Consider the following 25,024-nt stretch of genomic DNA (forward strand, 5'->3'; position numbering starts at 1 on the left):
GATCTTCATTCGGACAAGTGCTTTTTGTCTGTTTAAAGGCTGGTGCATGTAGTTCACTCTAGCCGTATTTATAAGGGTTGCATGTGGTCTCTTACTATCAAGGCAGGTGATTTATGCTGTAGATTTGACTAGTATTGGGCTAGATTCTCAACTTGGTGTCACTGAAGTAACACATATCAATTGCCTTACATGTTTAAGGTCCAGTTCTGGTCAGCTGGACTGTTTTACCCCAGATCTTCTTGGTGTTGCAACTGGGTGTCAGGCGAAATTTTCTCAGTATTGGTTAGACAAGACTGTAGACTACCTTGTGTCTATTCAAAACACAACTTCTATGCTACATCAGGGACTTGTACATCAATTGAGGGGAAACATAGTGGCGTTCCATACCGGTTTATACTTGGTTAACTTGTTGGATTGGCAACTTTACTACATTATTTCTATCCAACAGACATCACACCAAAATAGCGATGTTGTTCGGGATACGCTTTCGTTCTTTTTATTTGATTAGATAAGGCACGCTACCCTAGCATTTTATGGTAACTTACACTGCATATTTGGTGGGGTTCTGCATTTCACTCATACAGTAAAGTGAGAACTATTGTTGGACACTTGTACTCAACTTTTTATTCATTATTTTTTTTAATTATGTTTAGAGTTCATTGTGGCTTATGGGCCAGTTAACAGTGTTGTGATATAGTTAATACATTACTTGGCCTCTATATTACATCTTTTTTATTTAACTGCCACTACGCTAATATGGCCAAGTTTTTACATGGCACACTTTAGTTCACTTCATAATCCTTTTTGTTACAAGAGACACTATTTTAGCAGCTTCCAGCACCAAGCATGACATATTTTGTACCGTGGGAATCTGTACTTTGTTTCTGAGGTTAGTCTTTTTACATTTGTTACAGAATGTGGCATTCAATGTTGAGTACATAAATTCATTGTTCCACTTTTTCATTTTTTTTTAGCTTATCGTGGTTTATGGGCTGGATTAGAAGAGAAGGAGAGGGAGGTCCCCTTTTGGTCCAATCAGGGACAGGGGATAGTACTTGAAACAAGAAAGTCCCTAAACACAGTTCAGTACTGTTATGGTGTGACACAGTCTATTCAAAATTGCTGGTGGTCAAATATTCAGAAACAAACGGAACCAATAATGCTAACCGTGTCAAGAAAAAACATTACACATGAGGATTAAGAAAATGTAAAAAAAAATTGCAATAACAAATCATATATAAAAAGGCAAAATGTATTCAATGCAATACCATTGTATACATATATCATAAAAACATTTCATTTAAAAATATATGTCGTTGTGGAAAAACAGCTGTCAATGTTATGGGCTGGATTGACACTTGGCATTGTCTAGTTTTACCAGAGTGAACTTAGACCCATTTGAATGATTGCTAAACTACACTTTAAGGATCTCTTTTTTTTTTAATTATTGGGTAAGCGCTATTAATTATTGCTCATAATAAGCACTCAGTTGTCTTTCTTGTTTTTTCTTATGTACAATACCTTGGTGAACATCAAGTGAGAGCCATAAGGTATTAAACTATAACACACTGGCAATTTGTCATTATAGGGGATTATGAGCATGCACTCTACATGGTAGCGTGATTTGATTTACGGGAGTATGGTGTCTGGTACTTGTTGGCACAAGGATGTGGTAGCTGTTTTTCACTTGAAACTCACACCTTTGTTGTTTTGCCTGCATATACACATTTGCTTGGTGAGCACAGTATTTTATGAGGCTATTTGTTGTTGTGGGCTGAAAGGAATTGACACTTAGTGATGGTGCAAATGTTCTTTGTTATTTGTATGACATGATTTATTCATACGTTCGTTGTATACATAATACAGCCTTGACTAATCTTTGTTTGCAATTGTGGAATACTGGAAAGCACCCGAATAAGACTCCAAGATGGCATATGAATTGTTGGACTGTTTTTAGGCAAAGAGGGGCTACTCCTTGTTTTGATTTATGTTGAGTGTTTTAGTTCCATCTTTTGGTTGTAAATGGATCGTAACCTAGTGGGGCCGCAATATTTTAACACCCTTAAGATTGCTGGGTGTTGGGTTCTTTTTGCAGCACTCTTTATAAATGGTTAATCTCTCTAAGTAGATTATTGGATTTACTAACTCTAAAATGTTTTGTTCTGAAGTTGTGCGATGTATATATTCCACTGCTATCTTTGTTTGCAAGACTGATGGCTACTTCAGCCTTTGTCCTTTGTGAATCTGGATTCTTTCCTTTTAGTGTATGCTCCAGTCATCATACTTTCTTGGGAAGTTTAGCTACTTTATTGTCTGTTGCTATTGTTACCTTCCCAATCCATTATGGCAAGATATTACTTTCGTTCTTTCACTGTTTCCTGTTCCAGGTGAGTTCTATCTGAGAGTATTAAAAGAAACAGGTCAGTCTGCTTGGTGCATCATAAATGCTTTATTGACTCGTTGCTTGCTATAGCTGATTTACAGCTTATTTCTCGCTTTTGCTTCTAAGATTCCAGCTTCTTCTTTTGATCTGCCTCTATTCTTGAAGGTTTTTTGATATTGCTTTTTTTTCCCCTGAGAGATAAAGTTTTATTCAGTCTGCCACCATTTTCACTCTTCACCCAGTTACATTTCTAGACTCAGAAGTGTAAATAGAAGGCTTCAAGAAAGATGCCTCAGAAATGAGTTGTGCCAAAAACAATATGATATCCACACCTTCCTTGTACACAGAAACATGAGTGTTGCTTTCTTACAAGAAACACACCTTGCTAGGCATGAGGGGCCCAGGCTACAAAATGCTGTAGAGGCCAGTGTTATTGCACTAGATACTCTGGCTATGCCAGGGGGGTACTCCTGTGGATTAGGTCCACAGTTCCCTTTAAATGCATTATTACGGTGACCAACCTTGAGGGTCGGTTTGTCTTAGTAGAGGGTACCCTTGGCGTCACTGAGCTCCTACTGGGAATCATGTACTCCCCAATACAGGGCTACTACAATTCCTGACAAACCTATTGCTACTATTAGCCTGCTGAGCCAACCTTACTTGGATCATAGGCGGGACTTCAACTGCATGCTTTATAGCCTCCTGGACAGATCGCACACTCAACTCCCACAAACATCTTCCACAGCACAATCGCAAACATGTACAGCAACTTTGCACACCAACCCAACTCCAGAGAACTCATTGCTAACCTATCCACCACCAACCAAGAAGGCCACCTGACTGAATGGATAACCCTCACCAGAAACTACACAGTGGCAATCTTGCAGACCATCCACTCAGGGGCCCCAACGGACTCGTGCCCCCATCACATCTACAACCTGGGAACATCACCAATCACCACCACCTCGACCCACATCATCAATACCTTCATCACGTCTGCCACTTTCCCAGATGAATTGAAATCAGCGCCTTCCTCAAGAAGTCCTCAGTCGATCCAAATCAATAGAGCAACTCCCGATCCATCTCCCTGCATTTCCCACGCTATGAGGACCGATTTGTCCTCACAGCGTGGGTTATACATGCGCGCACACACACACTCTCTCTCTCTCTCTCTCTCTCTCTCTCTCTCTCTCTCTCTCTCTCTCTCTCTACTATGCACTCCCATCATTCCTACCTGCCCAGCCAATCTATTATCCTGTGTATCTCCTCCCTTGAAGAAACTTCTTTGCACTTTTAAAACATCGCAAACATCACAAGCTAATACATGCAAAGTAATGCATGTAGAAGGTGGTTAGACTTCCCCTTAGGATGTTTCAACATGCTTACTCTGTCTTGCCAAATCACTAGTTCCAGCGATCGGCCATGCTGCACTCTAGTCTTTCTGGAGAAACCACTCACATAGTATGGTGCATGGGGTTGTCAGATGGAGTTAGGTGCAGGCTTACCCTCTTCAATCTCTGAGTGAAGTCATTTCTGATACGTAATTCACCAGGTTCTATGAAAGAAAACAGAAACTCTGTAAAAATCATGGAAGTGCAGTTTAACTTTTCTATAGACCAGCGCTCTGCAATTGTATCATTTGGAGCATGTAATGCCTAATTCTATACATTATAGCGCAAACTTTATAAACTTTTTCTCAATGCAGTAGGCCAAGGACAAGAAAGGTTTAAAAAAAAAATCAAGATAGACACTAACAAGCAGGTGCTAGGCTCTTCTCATGAGAAGAATGTCAAAAGGCCTTGAAAAAATTATAGAACAAGCTTTGATAAAATGCAGACTACTAAATCTTCAGTTATAGCTTTGTTGTGCCAACTTCGGAACAAGGCTACGCTTACTTGAACAGTCAGGCTAAATATGCAATGCACAACATAGGAGAACAACTCTAGTAGTGCTTTAATCTGGTATAGAAATTCATTCACAAATGTGATTACAAATAGCCAGGTGCACATAAAACGGTGTTCTCACAGGAAGCCGTGGACCTTCATTCTACTGACTAACTGTTTGTGACTTTGGAGGCAATCATGAGGAGTCGTTTTTACCAAGTAGATAATATCCCAGATCAACCATTGCTATAACCTACTAGATTACCTCCGTCTGATGTGCTGACTTACTCCACTAGGTCTTACGCAGTGTCTGTGGTATTCTCTAGGCCTTTACTCATCAAGAGACATATGCTGGGCAGCTATTTGGGCTGCCCTCCAAGCATTCTGCTACAGTATGTTTTAGTGACTTCCTCCCTTGGTGATGCATGTTTCACGAGAATGTTCTAGGCAACATCTTTGCTTACAACTATGATGTCTGATGGTGACTTCTCTTCCACCCTTTCTCTTTCTCCATTGCTGTGAATTCTTTTCATAAGGTGGAGCATGGTTTGGAGCCAGGACATAAAAGCAGGAAAATAAGCTTTAGGTTACCCCAGTTTCTCTTAGGCTTTTAGAGTCTTGCCCAATATGAAAGCCTTCCCACTAACCCATCAACAATCAGCTAAAAGCACATACCAGTTAACTGCAAAATGAGTAAAGTATGTATATACTCAGAATCAGGTGTGATGCTTATGAGGCACTTCTGGTTCAAATCGTCTAATTAACAGTGGTAAAGGCGGTATCTTCACTCACTCCGAGGTGGTTCAAATTTAGGTGTAATGCATTCTTTCTCTAGGTTCCCTGTTACCTGCTGGTCAGCCAGTGTGTGTGATGTAATTTAATGTTGAAAAGTGCCTGGCCTGGGAGAGGGTCAGTTGGAGAGAGTGGGCTGAGCAGTAGGATGCTGTTCCTGGGGGGGTATATATATTCATCTTATAACCTGTAACTAAGAGTTATCCTCTTCAATAAATCTTCCTCATATAACCTGCGTTGCTTGCCTACTGAGGAATTATGATTATTTGCAACATTGGCGATGAGTTGGAAACTAGCCTACGTGTGACAGGAGATTGAAGAGGAAGAAAAAATCTACTAGAAACAAAGATAAAGAAGTTAAAAGAGGAAAGAGAAATGCCCAGAAGGCCCCATCAGTGTCTTTTCCACTGAACAGCATGAGTCAACAGTAGTATTGGGCGTTTATCTGTTTAACTTTCATATGTACGATGACTCATCAACAAGGTTGGAGTTGGCTAAAGGCTGATATCATGATTTGCAACAGTATCTATATACTTAGAATCAGGTGTGATGCTTAGGATGCTTTCTGGTTCAGAGCGTCCTATTAACAGTGGTAAAGGTGGTATATCCAACCACCTCTAGGTGCCAGTTACCCATAAGTTGATAATGGCAAGATGATATTGGGAAATAGCTTAAACCCTACAACTAGCAAGTCACCTTGAAGTTAATCTCATTATTTACAGCTGGTGGACTCACATCAGACCCTGCAGCCACTCATGGCTGATAGATACAATTATAATTTGCACACTTCATGGAATACAGGTAAAACACAAAGTTGTATGAAGTTCATCTAAGGTTATTCCTGAGGGAAATTTGGGCTTCCGGATGATGAGTATTCTAATCCTGTCGGCAGGAGAAGCTGAACAAGCCAAACATGGATCTGAGTCAAACATTAGATGGTGGTAAGCATGCACAGCATGTTTATGTACAACTGAATAAGCCACAAACCGATTGTTACAAATAAAAACATTTTTCCTGTCCAATACTTTACAATCAGTAATGCTTCGTTAACTGCCATCTGTCCAGCATCTTCTGTATATCACAATATCATGTATGCTGAATATATTGCTCTAGTTAATTTGATTTCTGAACGCAGCTGATCACTCCCCAGTGAAACACGAAGCTGAATAACAGAGCCTCTTTCAGAAGTAGATTTTAATGATGTTTTGTTGAAGCTTCACCATAAAACTAGAAGGTACATACAGGAAGAGGTTGCCCTCTGGTGAAATACACCCTTGTCTGCCAGTGTTCCATCTGAGTTTGCAGTGTTTTGTTCATTTAGTTCAGGAAACGCGCTATAGCTCTGTGATTACCTTCTGTCTCTGCATTTCAGAACTGCTTAAGTATATAAACATAAGTATTCTTCAGTTGCTTTGACTTGCAAAGCCAAACAACGTATTTTGTTATTTACTGAGTGTATGAGTGCCTTCACATTCACAAATGGGAGCTTTCTATTGATGTTTACGTTAAAACCTTAATTTCAGTCTGGAAATTCCAGTATTGGTTATACCATTTACATAGATTGTCATTTCAGTCAAGGCAAAATGGTAATAAGGTTTTGGTGACTTTTTTGTCATGGTCAGCAGCTGATGAAGAACAGTATGCCAATGTAATATCTATGTAAAGTGATATCGATGCTGATGTAATATCTGCACATTGATTTGTAACATGGGGGCCCATTTCTTCATAGACTAAAGTGTCTGACATTGTTATTGTTTTTCAGCAAGTAATGTTGAAGTGCTTATGTCTGGCAATGTTAGATGCTATAATCTTATAATGAAGTCAATGAAAACATTTCAAAACAGTGAAAATATTCAAGAAGTCAGTTGTCGTTTGTTCCAGAGACTAACTTTGGGTGAGTTTTCACAAAGTTTTTATAAGGGGACTTGTTTATCATTGCATATAACCTGCATAACTGTTTTCAGTTTTCTGCTCATGGTGAAGGTGGAGCGGTTGAATTTTAGAATTCGGATATTTCTCCAATATGTAAAATATTATTAAAAGTCAACAGTGATGCATAGGATGTGGAAATAATATTTTCATATTCTCAGTGTTACATATGTATCCAGAATTTGTTTTCTAGAATAAACTCCTGAAGATAGACAATTAAACCAACAAGGAAACCTTGTTGAGCCAGGTGTGGATGTTTAAAAATATCTAATTATCCAATAAACAAAATGTTAGTTATTTCTACTTATCTCTCATATTCATCTTCTTGCCCTGCAAGTGATATGAATCTCCTCTCGATGTCATGGATTGATACAGCGGTGTCACCCCGAACTAAATGTTTTTATCTCCTCTTTGTCCAGCAGGAAACTCTACATTAAGTCCCCTGGATAGGATGCATGGCTTTACTTTGCTGTTAGTCGACAGAGCTAGGGCTCTGTTTGAAGTGGAGTACTCTGAACTTGTCCCTAGGCTTAAGTGAAGGTTGCTGATGCAATCTCATCCCAGGATATGTAGAGACTAGTGGTGTTGGCAGTGATTTATATTTCTGCGTTATTGATCTTCCCTGAAATGCATGAACACTACAAATTAACTATGCCTAGCTTAACTTTAAGAAAATAAAAATGTATTTTAATTATATTTATGTTCACCTATGCCTATAAAAATATTCCAATTAACTATTTAAAGGCATCTAAAACTGAAGAAAAAGTTTTGAAGAGTGATATATGTATTTTTAAAAGGAAAAATGGAAGGCATAATAGCTTATGGTCATAGTAGGTGAAAAGTAAACTTCACTGTACCTTCATATTGCATGCTGACTCAGCTGCCCCTTAATGCACAGTGTAGGAAGTAGAAAATTAATTTACCCCTTGTGTGGGAACCTCCGGACAATGGGCTCTGCCATGTCTTCAATTTGGGTGTGTTTTTGCAGTCAGCAGCAGGACTGGAAAATATTTTTCTGCTGCCTCTTTTGGAAATTGAGAGTTTGAAGCAGGAAGAGACGGCACGGAGGCAGAGGAACATCAGCAAGAGACTTGTGAAGAGAGTTAACTCTCTTGAAGAACACTTAGAGCTTGAAGTTATCTGAAGGGAAATGTCTTTCCTGACAAATAATAAGTGTCTCTTTTGAAGTGGCTAAATAATGAGCTTCTGGTTGTAATTACTTTTATATTCGTCCATCAGAGAATACTATCTCTATGGCTAGGGGCACACTGATTTAAGGTATCACCTGCATGTTCAAGATTCCTATTACTATCAAGCATCAAAGTAGCACCTGTAGGTATATGCATATCCCCAATACATCCAGTGTTGTAGCCAAAGGCCATTGAGATGAAGAGATCAATAGTGTTTTACTGCAAGGGGGAAATCCCTCCCAACAGCTAATCAATGACTTTCCATATCTACCCTCAGTGTTAGGCCCGATCATAGGTGGAAGCATTTCAATACATTTGGAAGAGTGACAAAGCTTCACATATGTCTATTCAGGTTATAATAATGAATGGCTGCACTTTGAACACCACCAATAATAAAACCAACAGATAACAAGCATTTGCAATGCAATAGGTCTTGCATTTACACGAGTTTGAGCTATTAACATTGCAAATAACAATGCCTTTTATTTTTGTATTTAAAACATAAATAAAAGGCATTGTCATTTACAATGCCAATAGCTTAAACGTGCATAAATGCCAGACCTATTGCATTGCAAATGCTTGTTCTAGCCAATCAAGCGAGAGCTTAAGAGCGTGATGAGGCTGGAAGTAGGACACCTGTATACCGTGACGAGTCCCAAACAGGGAAGAACGTGGCCATGATTATTGAATATCTCTGAGAGATGTTTGTCTTCGGTTGAGAAAATATATTTAATGCATTGTTCCTCATCATGTCCACAGACATGGAAAGCAGGGCACTTCGGTGCTAGGCTGGTGTGTTTGGGCTGCTTCGGGACTCCTTTTGACTTTTCCAATGTTTTCCAGTGTTTTTATTCTTTACTGTATACTGCATATGTTTGCAAAAAAATAAAATTAAAAAACACAATATTGTACACTTGCCAAGGCCAGACCTCTTGGCTTTTCCACTTATTGTTGAAAGTTGTCCTACCAGCACAGCTGCTACGCTGTTGCTTGCCATTTACAAGGCAAAGTACCTGGTGAACTGAGGGTAAACATATGAATCACAGTATCCCAGGGGAACATGGTTCTCAGTAACCGGAGAGTGAGCTGTACCTCTGGGTAAGAGTGAACAAAAGCTACAGGGCCTAGTGATGAATAGGGAAATGAGGTGAACGGAGCTCCGTAGGCATCTGAGACTCAGCAGAAGCCTTTTGGTACCGGAGTGTGAGTAGGAGCATTAGGGGACTGTGAATGGAAATACGCTTACGGTCCCTTTGGTGTGTGTGGAGCTTCAACACTAATGATGAGCAAGATCCCTTGTTCCTTGAGGATGTGCATGGTGCTCTGACTCATGGCAGACATTGAATTTAGAGATCTGAGGAGGAGAACAGACTAAAGGACCGAAGGGTGACTAAATAATTTAGTGGTGACCAAGGTAGAGAAATGTATAGGCCTGAAGATAAGGTGAGGGAGACCTGTGGGTGCGATGCAGTGGAATAATTGTGTTTCTGGTTTGGGACAATGCTACTGGCTTTGCAGGCTTAAAAGCTTAATTTATCACCAATGTCTTCTAAAATGACTTCCCTGATACTAACTAAGCAATGTTTCATTACCATTTATTATCCATAAACGTGGCCACTTTTTCTTTGGGTGCCTGGGACGAATATTGGTCCCAATCCGACCTTGCTTAATGGTATGTACAACATAGTTGCAAACAAGGATATGAGACAGGATTGCAATTCTCCGAGCATGATTCCAGTGGTAGTGATTTCCCAATGAGAATAGTTGAATGGAAGCTACTGTGATATGATGTCATGACCCCCATTCCATGTCAACCATGCAAATGTAGGCAACAAATGTGTTTACCGTGGATTACGAAGCTTAGACTATCTGTGACAGATAAACAATAATGAATCCTTAGTGCGCATCTTAATAAAAGTGATACACTTGTGATAGTTGATAAAACAGTTTGTCAATAACTGCGTGGGCCCAAGACTTCCAGAGTTTATTTCACTAATGTTTAGAATATTTACAGTGCTCGGTCTTTTGGGGGAATATTATGCCTTTTGTTTAATATTTGTGTTCTCTCTGAGCCACTAATCGAGCTACTAAGATCTCCGGTTGTGTAAAAAGTAACAACATTGTGTTCCACGTGAGACGGCAGTGACAGCATGACAGAAAAGAAGAATACGAATACGTGAAAGGGGAGACATGACAGGAGCAGTGGGATGGGGCAAGAGCCATAATCATAACAGAGGACTGGGGGAAATCAGGCAGAACGGCAGTATCAGAAATACTAGAATTGCCGCGACCAGAAAAGAACATGACAGAGTGGCAGTGATAGGACGTGGCAGTCTTAATAGGACTCGGGCAGTGACAGAGCGAATGGGAATTTGACTTATGAAGATAATACTGAGCCATATGTGGGAGACACAAAGGGAAACCTAATATACCAGAAAGAGTACTTAGCAGACGAAAAGTAGTCATAAGATTTAGGAGAGAAAGAAACGATCAAAAGCAAAGAAGGGATTACAAAAGAAATTGAGCAACATAATGAAAAGTATATATAACTGAAGAGGTTAGAGAAATGTACGTACAGATATGTGATGAATGGAAATATGAGGCAAAAGAGGATCGAAAGGGCACGGTAAAGTGTTTATGGAAGGGCAGCTAGAATCATTTAGTAGATAAAGTAACATGATAAAGGGGTACGAAGGAGAGACGGAATACGTGAAATACAATGTGTGAGAACATAGGAGAATGGATAAAATACAGTATGGTGTGTGGAGGCTACAGAAAATGAACATGTGAGATAGTCACAGGTCATAGTTAAGTCATGTTTCGACAGTGTACCACCACATGGTGTGCATGGTAGAACCTGATTTATGATCATCGACTACAGTTAAATACCACCACGTATTAGGCGGCAGATTCTAAGCTTACCTCCCGTCTCTCGACGAGGGTCCTAAATATCCGACTGCATTTGCTTCTGTCTTGCTTTTGACTCCAAAGTGCTGCAAAACAGAAGCTACCGAGAGCCAATCGAAAAGCTACTCGCTCATGACTGATGGGGGCGTTGCGAGCAAGGGTTGGACGTGTGTACGGGATAATAAAGCCTGCAATTGGCCTGTAAAGAGCGTGCAAACCCACCGAGAGCCAATCAAAAAGCTACTCTCTCATGACTAAGTGGTGATGGGGGCGTTGCGAGCAAGGGTTGGACGTGTGTACCGCATAATAAAGCCTGCAATTGGCTGACTACAGCTTTTTGTGTGGCATAGAGCGTGCGGTTACGCGCTCGTGGCATAGATGGTGCCTCTGCTTGTAACTGTGTGCGTAACCGCACGCTCTATGCCACACAAAAAGCTGTGGTCGACTTTTTAACCCCTTCAGTGCCCGCCACTTTCCCCGCCCTGTGCCGGCACTTTCATTAGCGGGCGGGGTTTATGACGAGCTGGTCTCGTCATGGGCACAGCGCAACCGCGGCCCATGACGAGACCAGCTCGTCATAGGCATTGAAGAGGTTAAAGCCCACTCATTAAATGTCTCGCCAGAGCAGCGGATGCGCTGGCTCAGGCGAGACCTAAAAAGGACCTAGATCAGCTCAGAACACAAGATCCCTTCAAAGATAATGATCTGTTAAAAGACTACTGGGTATTCTCAAGGCATGTACTTGAGGTATTTCTTAGTTCAAAAGAAATAAGCCAAGCAAGAATATAGACAGTCAATGGTATGCCTAATTCTTTGTTAGGAAAAATGGAGCTCTCTATAATTTTGAGCTCATTACATCCCCCTGCAGAAGTTGAAGGTGCTGACTTTGGCTTGATTGTTGGGAGCTGCTCAAATACATTGACTTGATTTACTAGACGGACCTTGGGAATGCCTGTGTGGGGAAACCAACACTTAAAAGCAGTGGATATTATCATTTGTATGTCTTCGACATCCTTCAAGTCTTTAACAAGATCATGACCCCAGTTGTAATCTTTCTGTGTCAACCCAACATCCACTGCCACCCATACCTTGAACAATTGCATTGTCATAACAGTTTCAAAGGAGGAAGCAGAATACAACCGAGCCCTGATTCTTGAAACACTCCACAGCAGCCGTGTCCTGCAAAGGTCAAGAATGCATGGATCCATGGCAGATATCTAAAGGATCCACAGAGGATCATTTGTCATACAATGGGTGTTAACGCATCTCACTTACAGGTCATTGGATTTCCTGAAAAGCCGGCACAAATTCAGTGCTCCTTAACCCAAGCTGTCCAACTCTGCTAGGAGACTTAAATTTTCAGTAACCTATCCTAGGTCATCCTAGGTACTTCCTTGATACCTTCCAAAAGTATTCAGTTAATATGAGAGAAATTTACTTCACAGAAAGTGGAAGTTTGATGATACAAAAGCCTGCTTCACATGTTTTTTCATATGCGCAGAAGGGGACTACATTTTAAATCTCTGAAACCCCAGACCTTAGTGCACAGAACAATTATGTACTTGCTGAATTGACAAGTAAATGTATTCTTCAGTTTTGTATCTTTCATAGACATACTTCCATGGTTACATGCAGCAACATAGACCAACACCAGCATCTTGTCATAAGCAGGGCCCTGAAGAAAATCTACAAGTCAGTCACAAGGCAACAGTGACACTACTGAAGCGAATAAATTCAGTTTTACTTTTAGGGGGGAAAATCGCATCTTGTTACGGTGAATGGGCTGATATAACATCCAATCGCTGGGTATCGGACTTCATACGATGTGGCTACACATTAGAATTTATTCAGAAACCACCACCTACACCACCAGCCAGCAGGCTTCATCAACATATGTATCTATGACAAGCCGGGATTCGCATTATATTGCAAAAAGGAGCAATCAAGCAGGTCCCAAAATCCCAGAAACATTTAGGTTTTTACTATCATTTTTGCTCTTAAGGAAGAAATCGGGAGAATGAAGGGCAATTCTAGGCCTACAGAATTCAGACATGTTTCTGAAGAAACAAACATTTTGCATGATGATTTTGCAAGAAGTCCTTCAAGGTCTACATTAAGGGGATTGCGTGATACCTATGAACCTACAGGATGCATAGTTTCATCTATCAGTTTATCCCAATCATTTGCTAACAACTATATACAGTGTACATTTACTGCTTACTACTCTGATTTAAACATGCAAATCTATGAAAGATCCAATATTGGAGAAAGTAAGTTATTTACCTTCAACTGTAGTTGTTCAGTATTCGTATCTTTCAAAGATTCACATGTGACCCACCCGCCTCCTCATCTCAGGCACACCATGTTATATTATTCTTCAATCTTCCACAAAACCTAAGCATGGTGACTTGGTTCGGGAAGGGTGAAGATAGTGCTGTGTGCTGACTGACTGAACTTCTGATCTTTTAAAAATGATGCAAAAGGGTTACTACTGGGACTGTCAAAGCTTTCTGCCCATGTTTAACATTGGTTTGCTCTCTGTGTTTACTGTAGGACTCTCAGCTCTACGACGGTGAGGAAATATGGATTTTGTGATCAGTTATGTCCCCTATCATAGACCCCAACGGCTCCATGTGCATGCTATAAGTACATGTATGTTCCCTCCTGCTCCAGTTTTGAAGACGCAAATATATGTGCGTCCACCGTCAACATGTCCTCTTTCAGATCCACCATGAATGGGTCAGATATTCCTTTCCTAAGTATGAAAGGCCACCGACTTTATGTGGTTCACGTTCCACATTTTACAGATTCAGGCGAGTAGGCCCGAATTCTGTCATCAAGCCTTTTCCTGCCTTCTGCCTCTGAAAGCTCCAGTCTGAGCCTGCATCTGTGACCATGAACTTTGTCCTACTCCCTGCGCGGCTAACGGTGCCTGATCCAGCCCGTCGCCTGCCAAAAACTGTATTTCACCTTCAAGATTATCTCCTCCGCTCCTCATCCGATGCATTCCTGTCTAGTAGTTAGGTAAACATTCTTCCAGCTACCGTGCAAAGGGCCAGGCCTCGCTGCCCTCATGCAAGTAATTCATAGACCCGTTACCATGGAATATTCCTACCCCCTCGCATCTAGTGTAGACACTTAGACGCTTGTACACGCACTAACAGTTAGTATAGAATAAGATTCTATCCTAAGAGACCTCTCTTTTTGGATAACACAGTTCTTTAAACATAGGATATTAGATATGATTTGGGATTAGGTTGACATAACCCCAGACTTCTGTCTCCACATATAGAGCTAAATGTCAAGTCCCCTTCACCCTCTAGTTGCACGTCAATCACACGTCATGCGGCTGCGCGCGCATCTCTGCCAAATATTTCTGCTGACATTGCAGGATTCTCTTATGGATCCACCTACTTGTGACATCATGTATAATGACGTTTTCTAGTTACGCCTATTCTAGTTACGCATGCATATTTTATTTTGTCTTATCAGTTGTTACGCCTACTGCATCTGTTTCACTGTAATGCCTTTTCTATAAAAATGATTACTTGTCAATAATGTATTGCCCTTCCTTCCTGAACTTTCGTGGTGATGGAATAGAATGCCTACAATTCAAATTGTATTCCTTTGTATAGGAATAAAGCCTTTTTAAAACCTCTAATACCACGGATTCTGCCTCTCATTTTACTGAGTTGTTCTTAATAGACTTTACCGCATAAAAAATAGTACCGGTAACGAAATATTTACCACATAAATTGGCGCCCGAACAGGGACACTTTCTCATCTCACGCGCCGGCGGTGCGTTGCAGGCCCGGTCTCCTGCCACAGCTGAACGGACAAAAACGCGTACCTGCAGGATTTCCTGTATCTCCCTCCGGCCAAGCGGGGACGACTGAGGCTGCGATCAACACCCAGACGAGGCGGTGAGAAGTGCGAAGTATCCCGACCAGAGCCTAGCTGAGAGAGCAAGATCCGAGGTATACAGAGACCCGCCAGGTTCCGAAGTTCCGAGTCCAGTCGAGTCGAGTCCAGTCCGGTCCAGTTTCAGTTCCGTTCCGAGGCCTTCCGTTCCGAGCTACCCGGTGAGTACCATTACCGGGGAGGCATTTAACGTGCACATAGGCTGTGCCGGTCAAGACGGGTTTGGGTACACAAATCCGGTCTGCACTGTTTCAGCAGTGTATCTGTACTGTTTAGCAGTATATATAGTATGTTTTGCATATGAATAAATATAAATAAGTATTATCTAGTGTCAGTATTATGTCAGTAACTAGTTTTCTATTAGTTATCATTGTTCGTAAAACTGTTAAGTGTTAAATGTTTTGAAATACGTTCTATATACTGTGGTGTGAATGACTGTTCATTATTGTGTTTTTATAAAGTGTGTTCTAGTAATAAGGTCTAAAAATGCCGCTCTTTTCGAAACTAAGACAGATCAAAACTAGAAAAGGTGTACTCGAAGAAGCTGTTCCCATCCCACCAAGGGACACTCCAGGGTACTTTATGTATCATAAGCATGGCCTAGATGCCGTATTATTTCTTGATTTATGGGTGGACTACACCAAAGAATTACCAGAGAGTCAGAGATGGCCCGCAGCGGGGACCTGGGATGCAGATTGCATCATGCGAGTAGAAGAAGAATTATGGAAAAAGAAAGCCAGACAGTCACAGAAAGATGCCATTGAATTATGGCGTAAAGAATCATATAGACGTACGGAAAAAGCACTCAGGCAGGAAGAGAAAGGTAGAGAGAATTCCAATAAAACCCGAGAAAATCTATTACTTGAGGAAGGTACCCGAGTAAAATCAGAACAAGTAGACAGACAAAGAAACGCCCTTATGAATGGTATGTATCCACTTCTGGCCGAAGGGTTACCTAAGGCTACTCCGGAAATACCAAAAGACTTGCCACCTCCATTGTTTCCGATAAAAGCACATCCCAAGGGGCATCCCAGAACCGCAGAAGATGTTTTCCTTTCCTCTTATTTAGATGACGCAGCTCCCGAGTATGCTAATACCGCACCACATAGACCGCTTACCGATGGTGCTCATCGCCAAGACCCTCCGTCTGTACCTCCGCAACAACAAGCTCCGACACACATTCCGACAAGCACATCTGTTTCTACAGCTTTTCCCGCAACGACGGTTGCTGTCTCACCTTAAACAAATCCTTTCACGTCCAGCACCCCAGACGGTGCTACAGGAGGTACGACAGACATTTTTTCTACGCCACCCAGAGGAAATAAATTTTCCCTTAGAGAATTAGCACACCAACGTACGCCCAAACTAGCAACTCCCGACATGCTTAAGGAACTTCTAGTAGATTGTAGATATGATCCTGTGCCCGGTAAACGGGACGAAATGCTACTGTCATCATTACGTATTCGACGAGCTGCAATATATTTAACGAAGCTACCAGGAATGGCTACACATTTAGAAAATATATATCACTTTGTCCAGTCAGGACGAGGTCCTGAAAGTATTAGCAGAGCCATGGAGTACTAGAAAGCGGAGGTACAGGGACAACTGTTACGTTTCCTCATAAACTGTGTAATCAGAAATCAAGACCGGCCTGGGGTAAATCCGGAAGAAATGCAAAAACTTGTCACTTGGGGCCAGAATATATCAGAAGGGAGACATGATAAACAGTTATGTATAGTAGCTATGTACCGAAAGATCCGCAAAGAAGTAGAACGAATACACGAAGAAAGATTAGAGGTAGACGCCACTGACCTAAACAGAGAGGAGGAGGAGCAAGAATCAGAGCAATTAGACACGATCGCTTATGTAGGTAATAATACCAGAGGTTTTAACGACCCAATACGTCTAATACGTCCGGAATATAATAGACATTTTCCAAACCCTATGCTAAATACAAAATCCCCCGAACACTTATTCCAAGCCGCTGATAAATTACTCCGAGATCGAAGGGGGTACCACGTGCTCGATTCCATGGACGAACAAGAATTAGCCAGGTCAGCAGTACAATGGGCTGACAGTCCCGGGGAATACAATGACGATGTACTTGCACACACGTTTCTGAATCTAGACCCATATGAACAGCGTTTAGCTAGTATATACATGATTCAACACCTCCTTATATTATATAAAAGCCAACACTCCGATCCAGGACCCTTACCTGACATATTGACAGAACTACTCACGAATATATGGAGAGGGTCAGGTACTGATTTGATTAAGGAAATTCTAGAATCCCGAAACCAATATTTAAATTTCGTATGCCCAGAACACGTTCCAGTTCCCATCATGGGAAGAAAAATGTATCACATAGATAGACAGAACCCGTTACGCGAAGTACACCCAATTAGAGGTGCCGGTGATAATTTTACACGCGTGTTTGTGTACACGCCTATAACTAAACTGGAATTATTAGAAATGAAGAAAGTAGTACCCAGCCATGACAAGGACCCAGCAGGTTTCCACCGTGAGATAAAAGACATGTTACTCATGGGAGAGTATACCTACCCCGATATTATGAAAATATTAAAAGTCCTATTACCCGCCGGTGTTTATGAGAAACTCAAAGAAAAAGAATGGGAGGTGGGAGACCAAAAGATAGATTGGACAGCATTAGAAAACGAAGAAAAGGCCCGAGCTGCAGGAGCAGGGCTTGGGGAAAAGACTACAGCACTAGCAGGATTACTAATACAGGTACTGCCACGTTTATTAACTACGAAAAAGGAAGACTGGGGTGCAATCTCAGCCTGTAAACAAAAACCAGATGAAGACACTAGTGATTTCTATTACCGATTTGAAAAATGTTTTAGTATAAATAGTGGCATAAAAGCCAGTAGTGAGTCATATCCACATCTGTTTGTGACAAAATTAGTTGAAAATTCTCTGCTACAAGTCAAGAATAGAGTATTGAAATTCGAAAGTACCTGGCAAGGTAATACCCCATCACAGATGCTACAGATGTTACAATATCACCACAATAGAATTAGAGAAGAACAAGAACACGAACAAAGACGTATGAAAGATACGAAAATGAAAATGCTTGTTGCACAGTCAGTTCCAGCCGATAGTCATCAAAAGGGTGATTCCGCAAGTCCTGCGAAAGGGACATGCAACTATTGTAAACAACCAGGTCATTATATACACGATTGTCCAGTCCTGAAACATAATATAGCCACAGGTAGAACACATGAGAGACCACGTCCACCCAGACAGGATCAGAATCAACAACAAATGCCTCAGCAGGCACAACCTAGGTTAGTTCCGCAACAACTAGCTCCGCAACAGGCAGCTCCACAACAGATCGTAGTACCACCACAAGCGCAGCCTATTGCTGCAACTCAAGCAACAACACAACAAATGTATCAGTATGCACAAACAGATTATCCCGATTATCAGCGATACTCATGAGATAGCCTAGAGAGGGATGTTGGCTTACCCCTTATAGAGGTTCCTGTAGACCAATAGGGACCTTATGTACATAGTGAACTATTAGGGGAAGACAGAAAGTTTTTACTTGATACAGGGGCAAGCAGAACAACTATAAGACGCAGTGAAGTTCCAGGGGCACCCCTCTCAGGCTCACAAAATATTTCCCTTGGATTCTCAGGAAAACCGATAATAAATGACGTAACACAACCTCTTCCACTTACAGTCGGTCCATTAACACGTACTACAGATTTATTGCTTACTAAATCATGTCCAGAAAACTTGTTAGGTATAAAAACATTGAAAGCTCTAGGAGCCATAATATGTTGCTCTCCGGAAGGAGTACGACTATTTTTACGTGACTTTAAAGGTCACTACGTATCCAGAGACATAGATTACCGACTGCAGAATTTACCTACACATTTATGGGCACAAGGCCCCACTGATGTTGGTTGCATGAACATTACACCATATCGAGTCACACTAAAGACAGGAGTGGTACTACCACGAATGCGACAATACAAGTTACCTCCAGATGCTGTAGTGGCTTTACTGCAAATCATTGACGAGCTTATTGCCCAAGGAGTGGTTGTGGAAACTGACTCCAATGTATGTAATTCCCCGATAATTCCGATCCTTAAAAGAACGGATCCAAAAGCACCACCAGTATATCGATTAGTTATTGATCTGCGCGAATTAAATAAATGTATTGTACCACAATACCCTGTGGTCCCAGATATCTCCTCATTACTCACAGCTATTGACTCAGAAGCAACGTTTTTCACTGTAATTGATCTCAAGAATGCTTTCTTTAGTGTCCCAATTGATCCGGAAAGTCAATATCTTTTCGGTTTTAGTTTAAATGGACGAAGTTTTAAATTCACACGCGCACCTCAAGGATTTACAGAAAGCCCCAGCATCTATAGCCAAGCACTGAAACGAGAACTTGACAGTATACACATGCCAGCTAACACTGCCTTGCTTCAATATGTCGATGATCTGCTGATCACCGCCCAAAGCGAACCTGAATGTGAAACAGCGTCACTGACGGTTTTGAAATTTCTGGCTGACAAGGGGCACAAGGTGTCCCCTTCCAAGCTGCAATTCTGTGTCCAGCGAGTTGTTTATCTTGGGCACTCGCTGTCCAAGGAGGGAAGGCAGCTTACACCCGATCGCATCCAGTTAATTGCTAACATGCCACCACCCAAGACACAAAAGGAGGTGCGGGCTTTTATAGGCCTCACTTCATACTGTAGGCAGTGGATCCCTCAATATGCATTTCTAGCAAAACCACTCATCCAGTTGACAACACAGGAGGCAGCCACATCGACTGTCCTCCCTTGGACTCCAGAACATACACATGCCTTTGAAAGCTTAAAGAAAGCTTTATGTCAAGCACCTGTCCTAGCAACACCATGTTACAGTAAACAGTTTACACTCTTTGTTACAGAACGCGAAGGTACTGCTTTGTCAGTACTCACTCAGGAACAAGCAGGATCACACAAACCATGTGCTTATTTCTCTAGTACATTAGATCCAGTAGCTCAGGCTCTTCCAGCGTGCCTGAAATCAGTGGCAGCAACAGCTTTAGCAATCAGACAAAGCGATGCCATAGTGTTAGGACATCAATTGACAGTACAAGTACCACACGCAGTAGAGGTTCTCTTGAACCGCACACAAACACAACACTTGACTATAGCAAGACTCACCGGTTACGAATTGACATTGTTTCAGCCACACATAGAAATCAGACGTTGTAATACGTTAAATCCTGCCACACTGTTACCAGTAGGCGGAACAGATCCATTGGCACATGATTGTGTCGAAGTCATTACTATCACGACGAAACCCAGACAAGACTTGACAGACATCCCTTTGTCAGATCCAGACTTGACATTATATGTAGATGGGTCATGTATGAGAACAAGTACAGGAGAGTTAGTGGCCGCTTAAGCAGTCACAACAGACACTGAAGTCATTGAAACAAATTGTATTAACACTTTGTCAGCTCAAGCAGCAGAGCTCATCGCTCTGACACAAGCCTGTATTCAAGCCACAAATAAAAAAGTCAACATATACACAGATTCACGTTATGCATTCGGAGTCGTCCATGACTTCGGCGTACTGTGGCGAGAGAGAGGTTATTTAACTTCTCACGGTGCCCACATCCAACACGGACCCCTCATTCAAGCCCTATTAGACGCGATTCATCTACCTACTGCAATATCGATTATGAAATGCAAAGCCCACACAAAGGTTACCGATATTATTTCTCAGGGTAATGACCTAGCTGACAGAACAGCTAAACAGACTGCTCAGAATCAGACTCACACAACTGACATGACAAAGACAATAGTCCTGACACCAACACATTGCATGACAGTTAAGGATCCCGCCCTTGATGTAATTGACATACAGACACATGCTACACCAGAAGAAATAAAGAAATGGACTGAATTAGGAGGGATCCAAACAGATCAAGGATGGATGACGAAGGAAAAATCTATATGGTTTCTTCCCGACTCAATGGTCCAAGTCATCATTAACACAATACATAGTCCAGCGCACCTAGGAGAAACAGCTATGCTAGACAGCATTCAACACATTTGGTTCAACAAACACTTGCGAGCCGCAGCGAAACAAAAAGTTCGTACCTGTATGATATGTTGTCAGTTTAATCCAGGTAAAAGCATCCCCGTAGAGCAGGGTGGATTCCAAACTCCTGATCATGCTTTTGAAGTCCTCCAGATGGATTATATCCAGATGGAACGATGTCGAGGATTCAAATATGTTCTCGTAGTTGTCTGTGCTCTTTCCCGTTGGACAGAAGCATACCCGGTTTCAGATTACACTGCCCCGACTACTGCCAAACAGTTAGTTCGAGAATTCTTCCCACGGTACGGTTTACCACGTGTTGTCTACTCAGATAACGGCCAGCCGTTCTCATCCGAACTAATGAAACACGTTTCCCTTCTATTAGGCTACCAATGGAAATTCCACTGTGTCCGACATCCCGAGGCGGCAGGTCTCGTGGAACGTCATAATCAAACTCTGAAAATTAGATTGTCCAAAATATGTAGAGAAAAAGGAGTCGATTGGATAGTAGCCTTACCAGTTGCGCTCTTTTACATGAGAATGGTAGCACATTCTCGAACAGGGCTATCCCCGTATGAGGTGATCTTCGGTAGACCACCAAATATGTGGGGGACGCCTATACCTCGTAAAATCACTGATGTTGACTGTAATATGCTGACAGATTACCTGGCTTCCTTGATGTCTGCACTACAATCTTGTCGTTCACAGGTATCCGCAGCTTTTCCCGACAATACTGAGGTGAAACCCCATGACGTGGTTCCTGGGGACCTGGTGCTGGTCAGGAATTTTGACCGGAAGACCCAACTGGATCCTAGGTGGAAGTCACCGAAGTTGGTTCTACTCACCACAAGGACAGCTGTGAAAATCGAGGGAAGGAAAGGGTGGTTGCACTCGAGTCATATCAAGAAATTTTATGGACTACCATCCAGTGTAGATACTCAACCCTGTATTCCCTCACAGACAGACTCAAAGCTTCCCTTGGCTGAATTAACAAAACCAGAACTTTATAAACTAAAATTGAGGTCTAGTAAGTCAGACAATTTGATTGTTTAAGTCCTCTCCAAGGTGAATCGGTTGAATTTGTCTCTGACATGTATCCTCTAGACCGGAATAGAGAAAGAAATCATCAGATGCTGCTCAAGAAGCATGCGTATTGTAAATCATTTCGTAGTCACTGCACAGTAACATTATTAATTTTGTTTTTTCTAAGTCTTCTGATCATCATTGTCAGCATCCTATTGCACATGTATTACCCTATTCCTAAGCGTGCTTATAATATAACTGCAGAACATTCTTTTAGTGAATTACCTCCACATGAATTGTCTTATAGATTTGCGCTGCGCAATAACACTTTCATTAGTATGCTACATCATTCCCATCAAACCAGCAATGCCACAAATTGTTGGATATGTGGCCGACTCCCTCCCTATCAGAACTATAAGGGAGTTTTGCCCCTCTTTCCCTATCCGTTCACACACAATGGCTCCTGTGGAGCATGGTTTAGTTTGATTAATTCCCTAGATTCGAATTCCGCAGTTTATCAAGACAACTGGGTATGGGGAAACCTGAACTTAGTTTTGCTTAAAGTCTGCTACCCTAACAAGGAGGGACTTCCCAAAAGAACAGGAACTGATCTAGAAAATGAAGTATATGGATTAGGTAATTTTACACTTAACCTTATGATCCTGAACGTTGAATCTGAAGCTACACCAATCTTGCCCGCCATGTCAGTATTCCCAGTAAAAGGGGAATTATGTATAAGAAAGAATGGCTCCATACACATGGGCCATAGTAAATACACCACTGTAATAAAATTCAGTGATCAAGGCAAGTCTACATTTAGAGCTTCTCGTCATTCCTACTTTATATGTGGCCAGACCGCATATATACGTCTACCTTTAGATTGGGATGGTACCTGTTACATAGCATTCCTTCTACCACCTGTTTTCCTAGCCCCTCCTGATTATCACAGAAATACCCATTTAGTACACAATAGACAGCAGAGAGATCTCCCAATTGTCGATTACACTGAAACAGCATGGGAAAAATACACAGATTTCAATAAAGGTTTCTTTCCCTATATAGGTACAGTCACTAATAGTAAGCTGATACGTAGATTAACCAGAACCCTTGAAGCAGTAGTGAACGAAACTATTTCCGCCTTAAGCAATTTAACAGAAGAGCAGTCTGCTATGCGGATTGTTGTGCTTCAAAATCGTCTTGTCCTTGACGTCATCCTGGCCGATAGGGGCGGAGCTTGTAGGGTCATCGGATCAAGTTGTTGCATTTTCATACCAGAAAATTCGCCGTCAGTATATAAAGCCATAACCCGCCTTCATAAGATTGTAAGCCAGATACACCAGAGTCCAGGCACCTGGACTTGGTCCGGTTGGTTCTGGGGCGTGTTGTCAGCCTGGGGATGGAGAATGCTTTCCTTCCTAGGTATTGGCTTTCTCATACTATTCAGTTGCTGCTTATGTCTACAATGTGGGCCAGCGATTTGTGGTCTGTGTGCCACCTCGTGTATCCCACATCCAAGTTTTCGCTCAAGATTCCGGAAGAAGAAGGAAGAACAAATGATGCTATATGAACAGATCGATGGATTGATGAAGATCGATATCTCCTGAGGGTCCGTAGGGGACAAGGAGGGAATGAGGAAATATGGATTTTGTGATCAGTTATGTCCCCTATCATAGACCCCAACGGCTCCATGTGCATGCTATAAGTACATGTATGTTCCCTCCTGCTCCAGTTTTGAAGACGCAAATATATGTGCGTCCACCGTCAACATGTCCTCTTTTAGATCCACCATGAATGGGTCAGATATTCCTTTCCTAAGTATGAAAGGCCACCGACTTTATGTGGTTCACGTTCCACATTTTACAGATTCAGGCGAGTAGGCCCGAATTCTGTCATCAAGCCTTTTCCTGCCTTCTGCCTCTGAAAGCTCCAGTCTGAGCCTGCATCTGTGACCATGAACTTTGTCCTACTCCCTGCGCGGCTAACGGTGCCTGATCCAGCCCGTCGCCTGCCAAAAACTGTATTTCACCTTCAAGATTATCTCCTCCGCTCCTCATCCGATGCATTCCTGTCTAGTAGTTAGGTAAACATTCTTCCAGCTACCGTGCAAAGGGCCAGGCCTCGCTGCCCTCATGCAAGTAATTCATAGACCCGTTACCATGGAATATTCCTACCCCCTCGCATCTAGTGTAGACACTTAGACGCTTGTACACGCACTAACAGTCAGTATAGAATAAGATTCTATCCTAAGAGACCTCTCTTTTTGGATAACACAGTTCTTTAAACATAGGATATTAGATATGATTTGGGATTAGGTTGACATAACCCCAGACTTCTGTCTCCACATATAGAGCTAAATGTCAAGTCCCCTTCACCCTCTAGTTGCACGTCAATCACACGTCATGCGGCTGCGCGCGCATCTCTGCCAAATATTTCTGCTGACATTGCAGGATTCTCTTATGGATCCACCTACTTGTATAATGACGTTTTCTAGTTACGCCTATTCTAGTTACGCATGCATATTTTATTTTGTCTTATCAGTTGTTACGCCTACTGCATCTGTTTCACTGTAATGCCTTTTCTATAAAAATGATTACTTGTCAATAATGTATTGCCCTTCCTTCCTGAACTTTCGTGGTGATGGAATAGAATGCCTACAATTCGAATTGTATTCCTTTGTATAGGAATAAAGCCTTTTTAAAACCTCTAATACCACGGATTCTGCCTCTCATTTTACTGAGTTGTTCTTAATAGACTTTACCGCATAAAAAATAGTACCGGTAACGAAATATTTACCACAACGGGAATGATTAAAAGCATGTGAATCTATGAAAGATTCTAATACTGGAGAATTACAGTTACACGGCCAAGTTTTCATGTTAATTTTGTCTTTGGGACAAGTAGGTCCAACCCTCTGCCTC

General features: G+C 41.7%; 1 protein-coding gene across 1 annotated transcript in view; it reads left to right on the forward strand.

Moving 5' to 3' along the window:
- LRRK2 (leucine rich repeat kinase 2) overlaps positions 1-25,024 on the forward strand; it is a 1,602,077-nt gene that overhangs the window by 222,300 nt on the left and 1,354,753 nt on the right. The window contains exon 7 of the mRNA XM_085654107.1: positions 6,821-6,952. Coding sequence (XP_085510233.1) covers positions 6,821-6,952 — 132 coding nt within the window. The remainder of the gene's footprint in view (positions 1-6,820; positions 6,953-25,024) is intronic.

Source organism: Triturus cristatus, chromosome 4_1, assembly GCF_964204655.1.
Source record: "Triturus cristatus chromosome 4_1, aTriCri1.1, whole genome shotgun sequence".
In the NCBI taxonomy this organism is placed as follows: domain Eukaryota; kingdom Metazoa; phylum Chordata; class Amphibia; order Caudata; family Salamandridae; genus Triturus; species Triturus cristatus.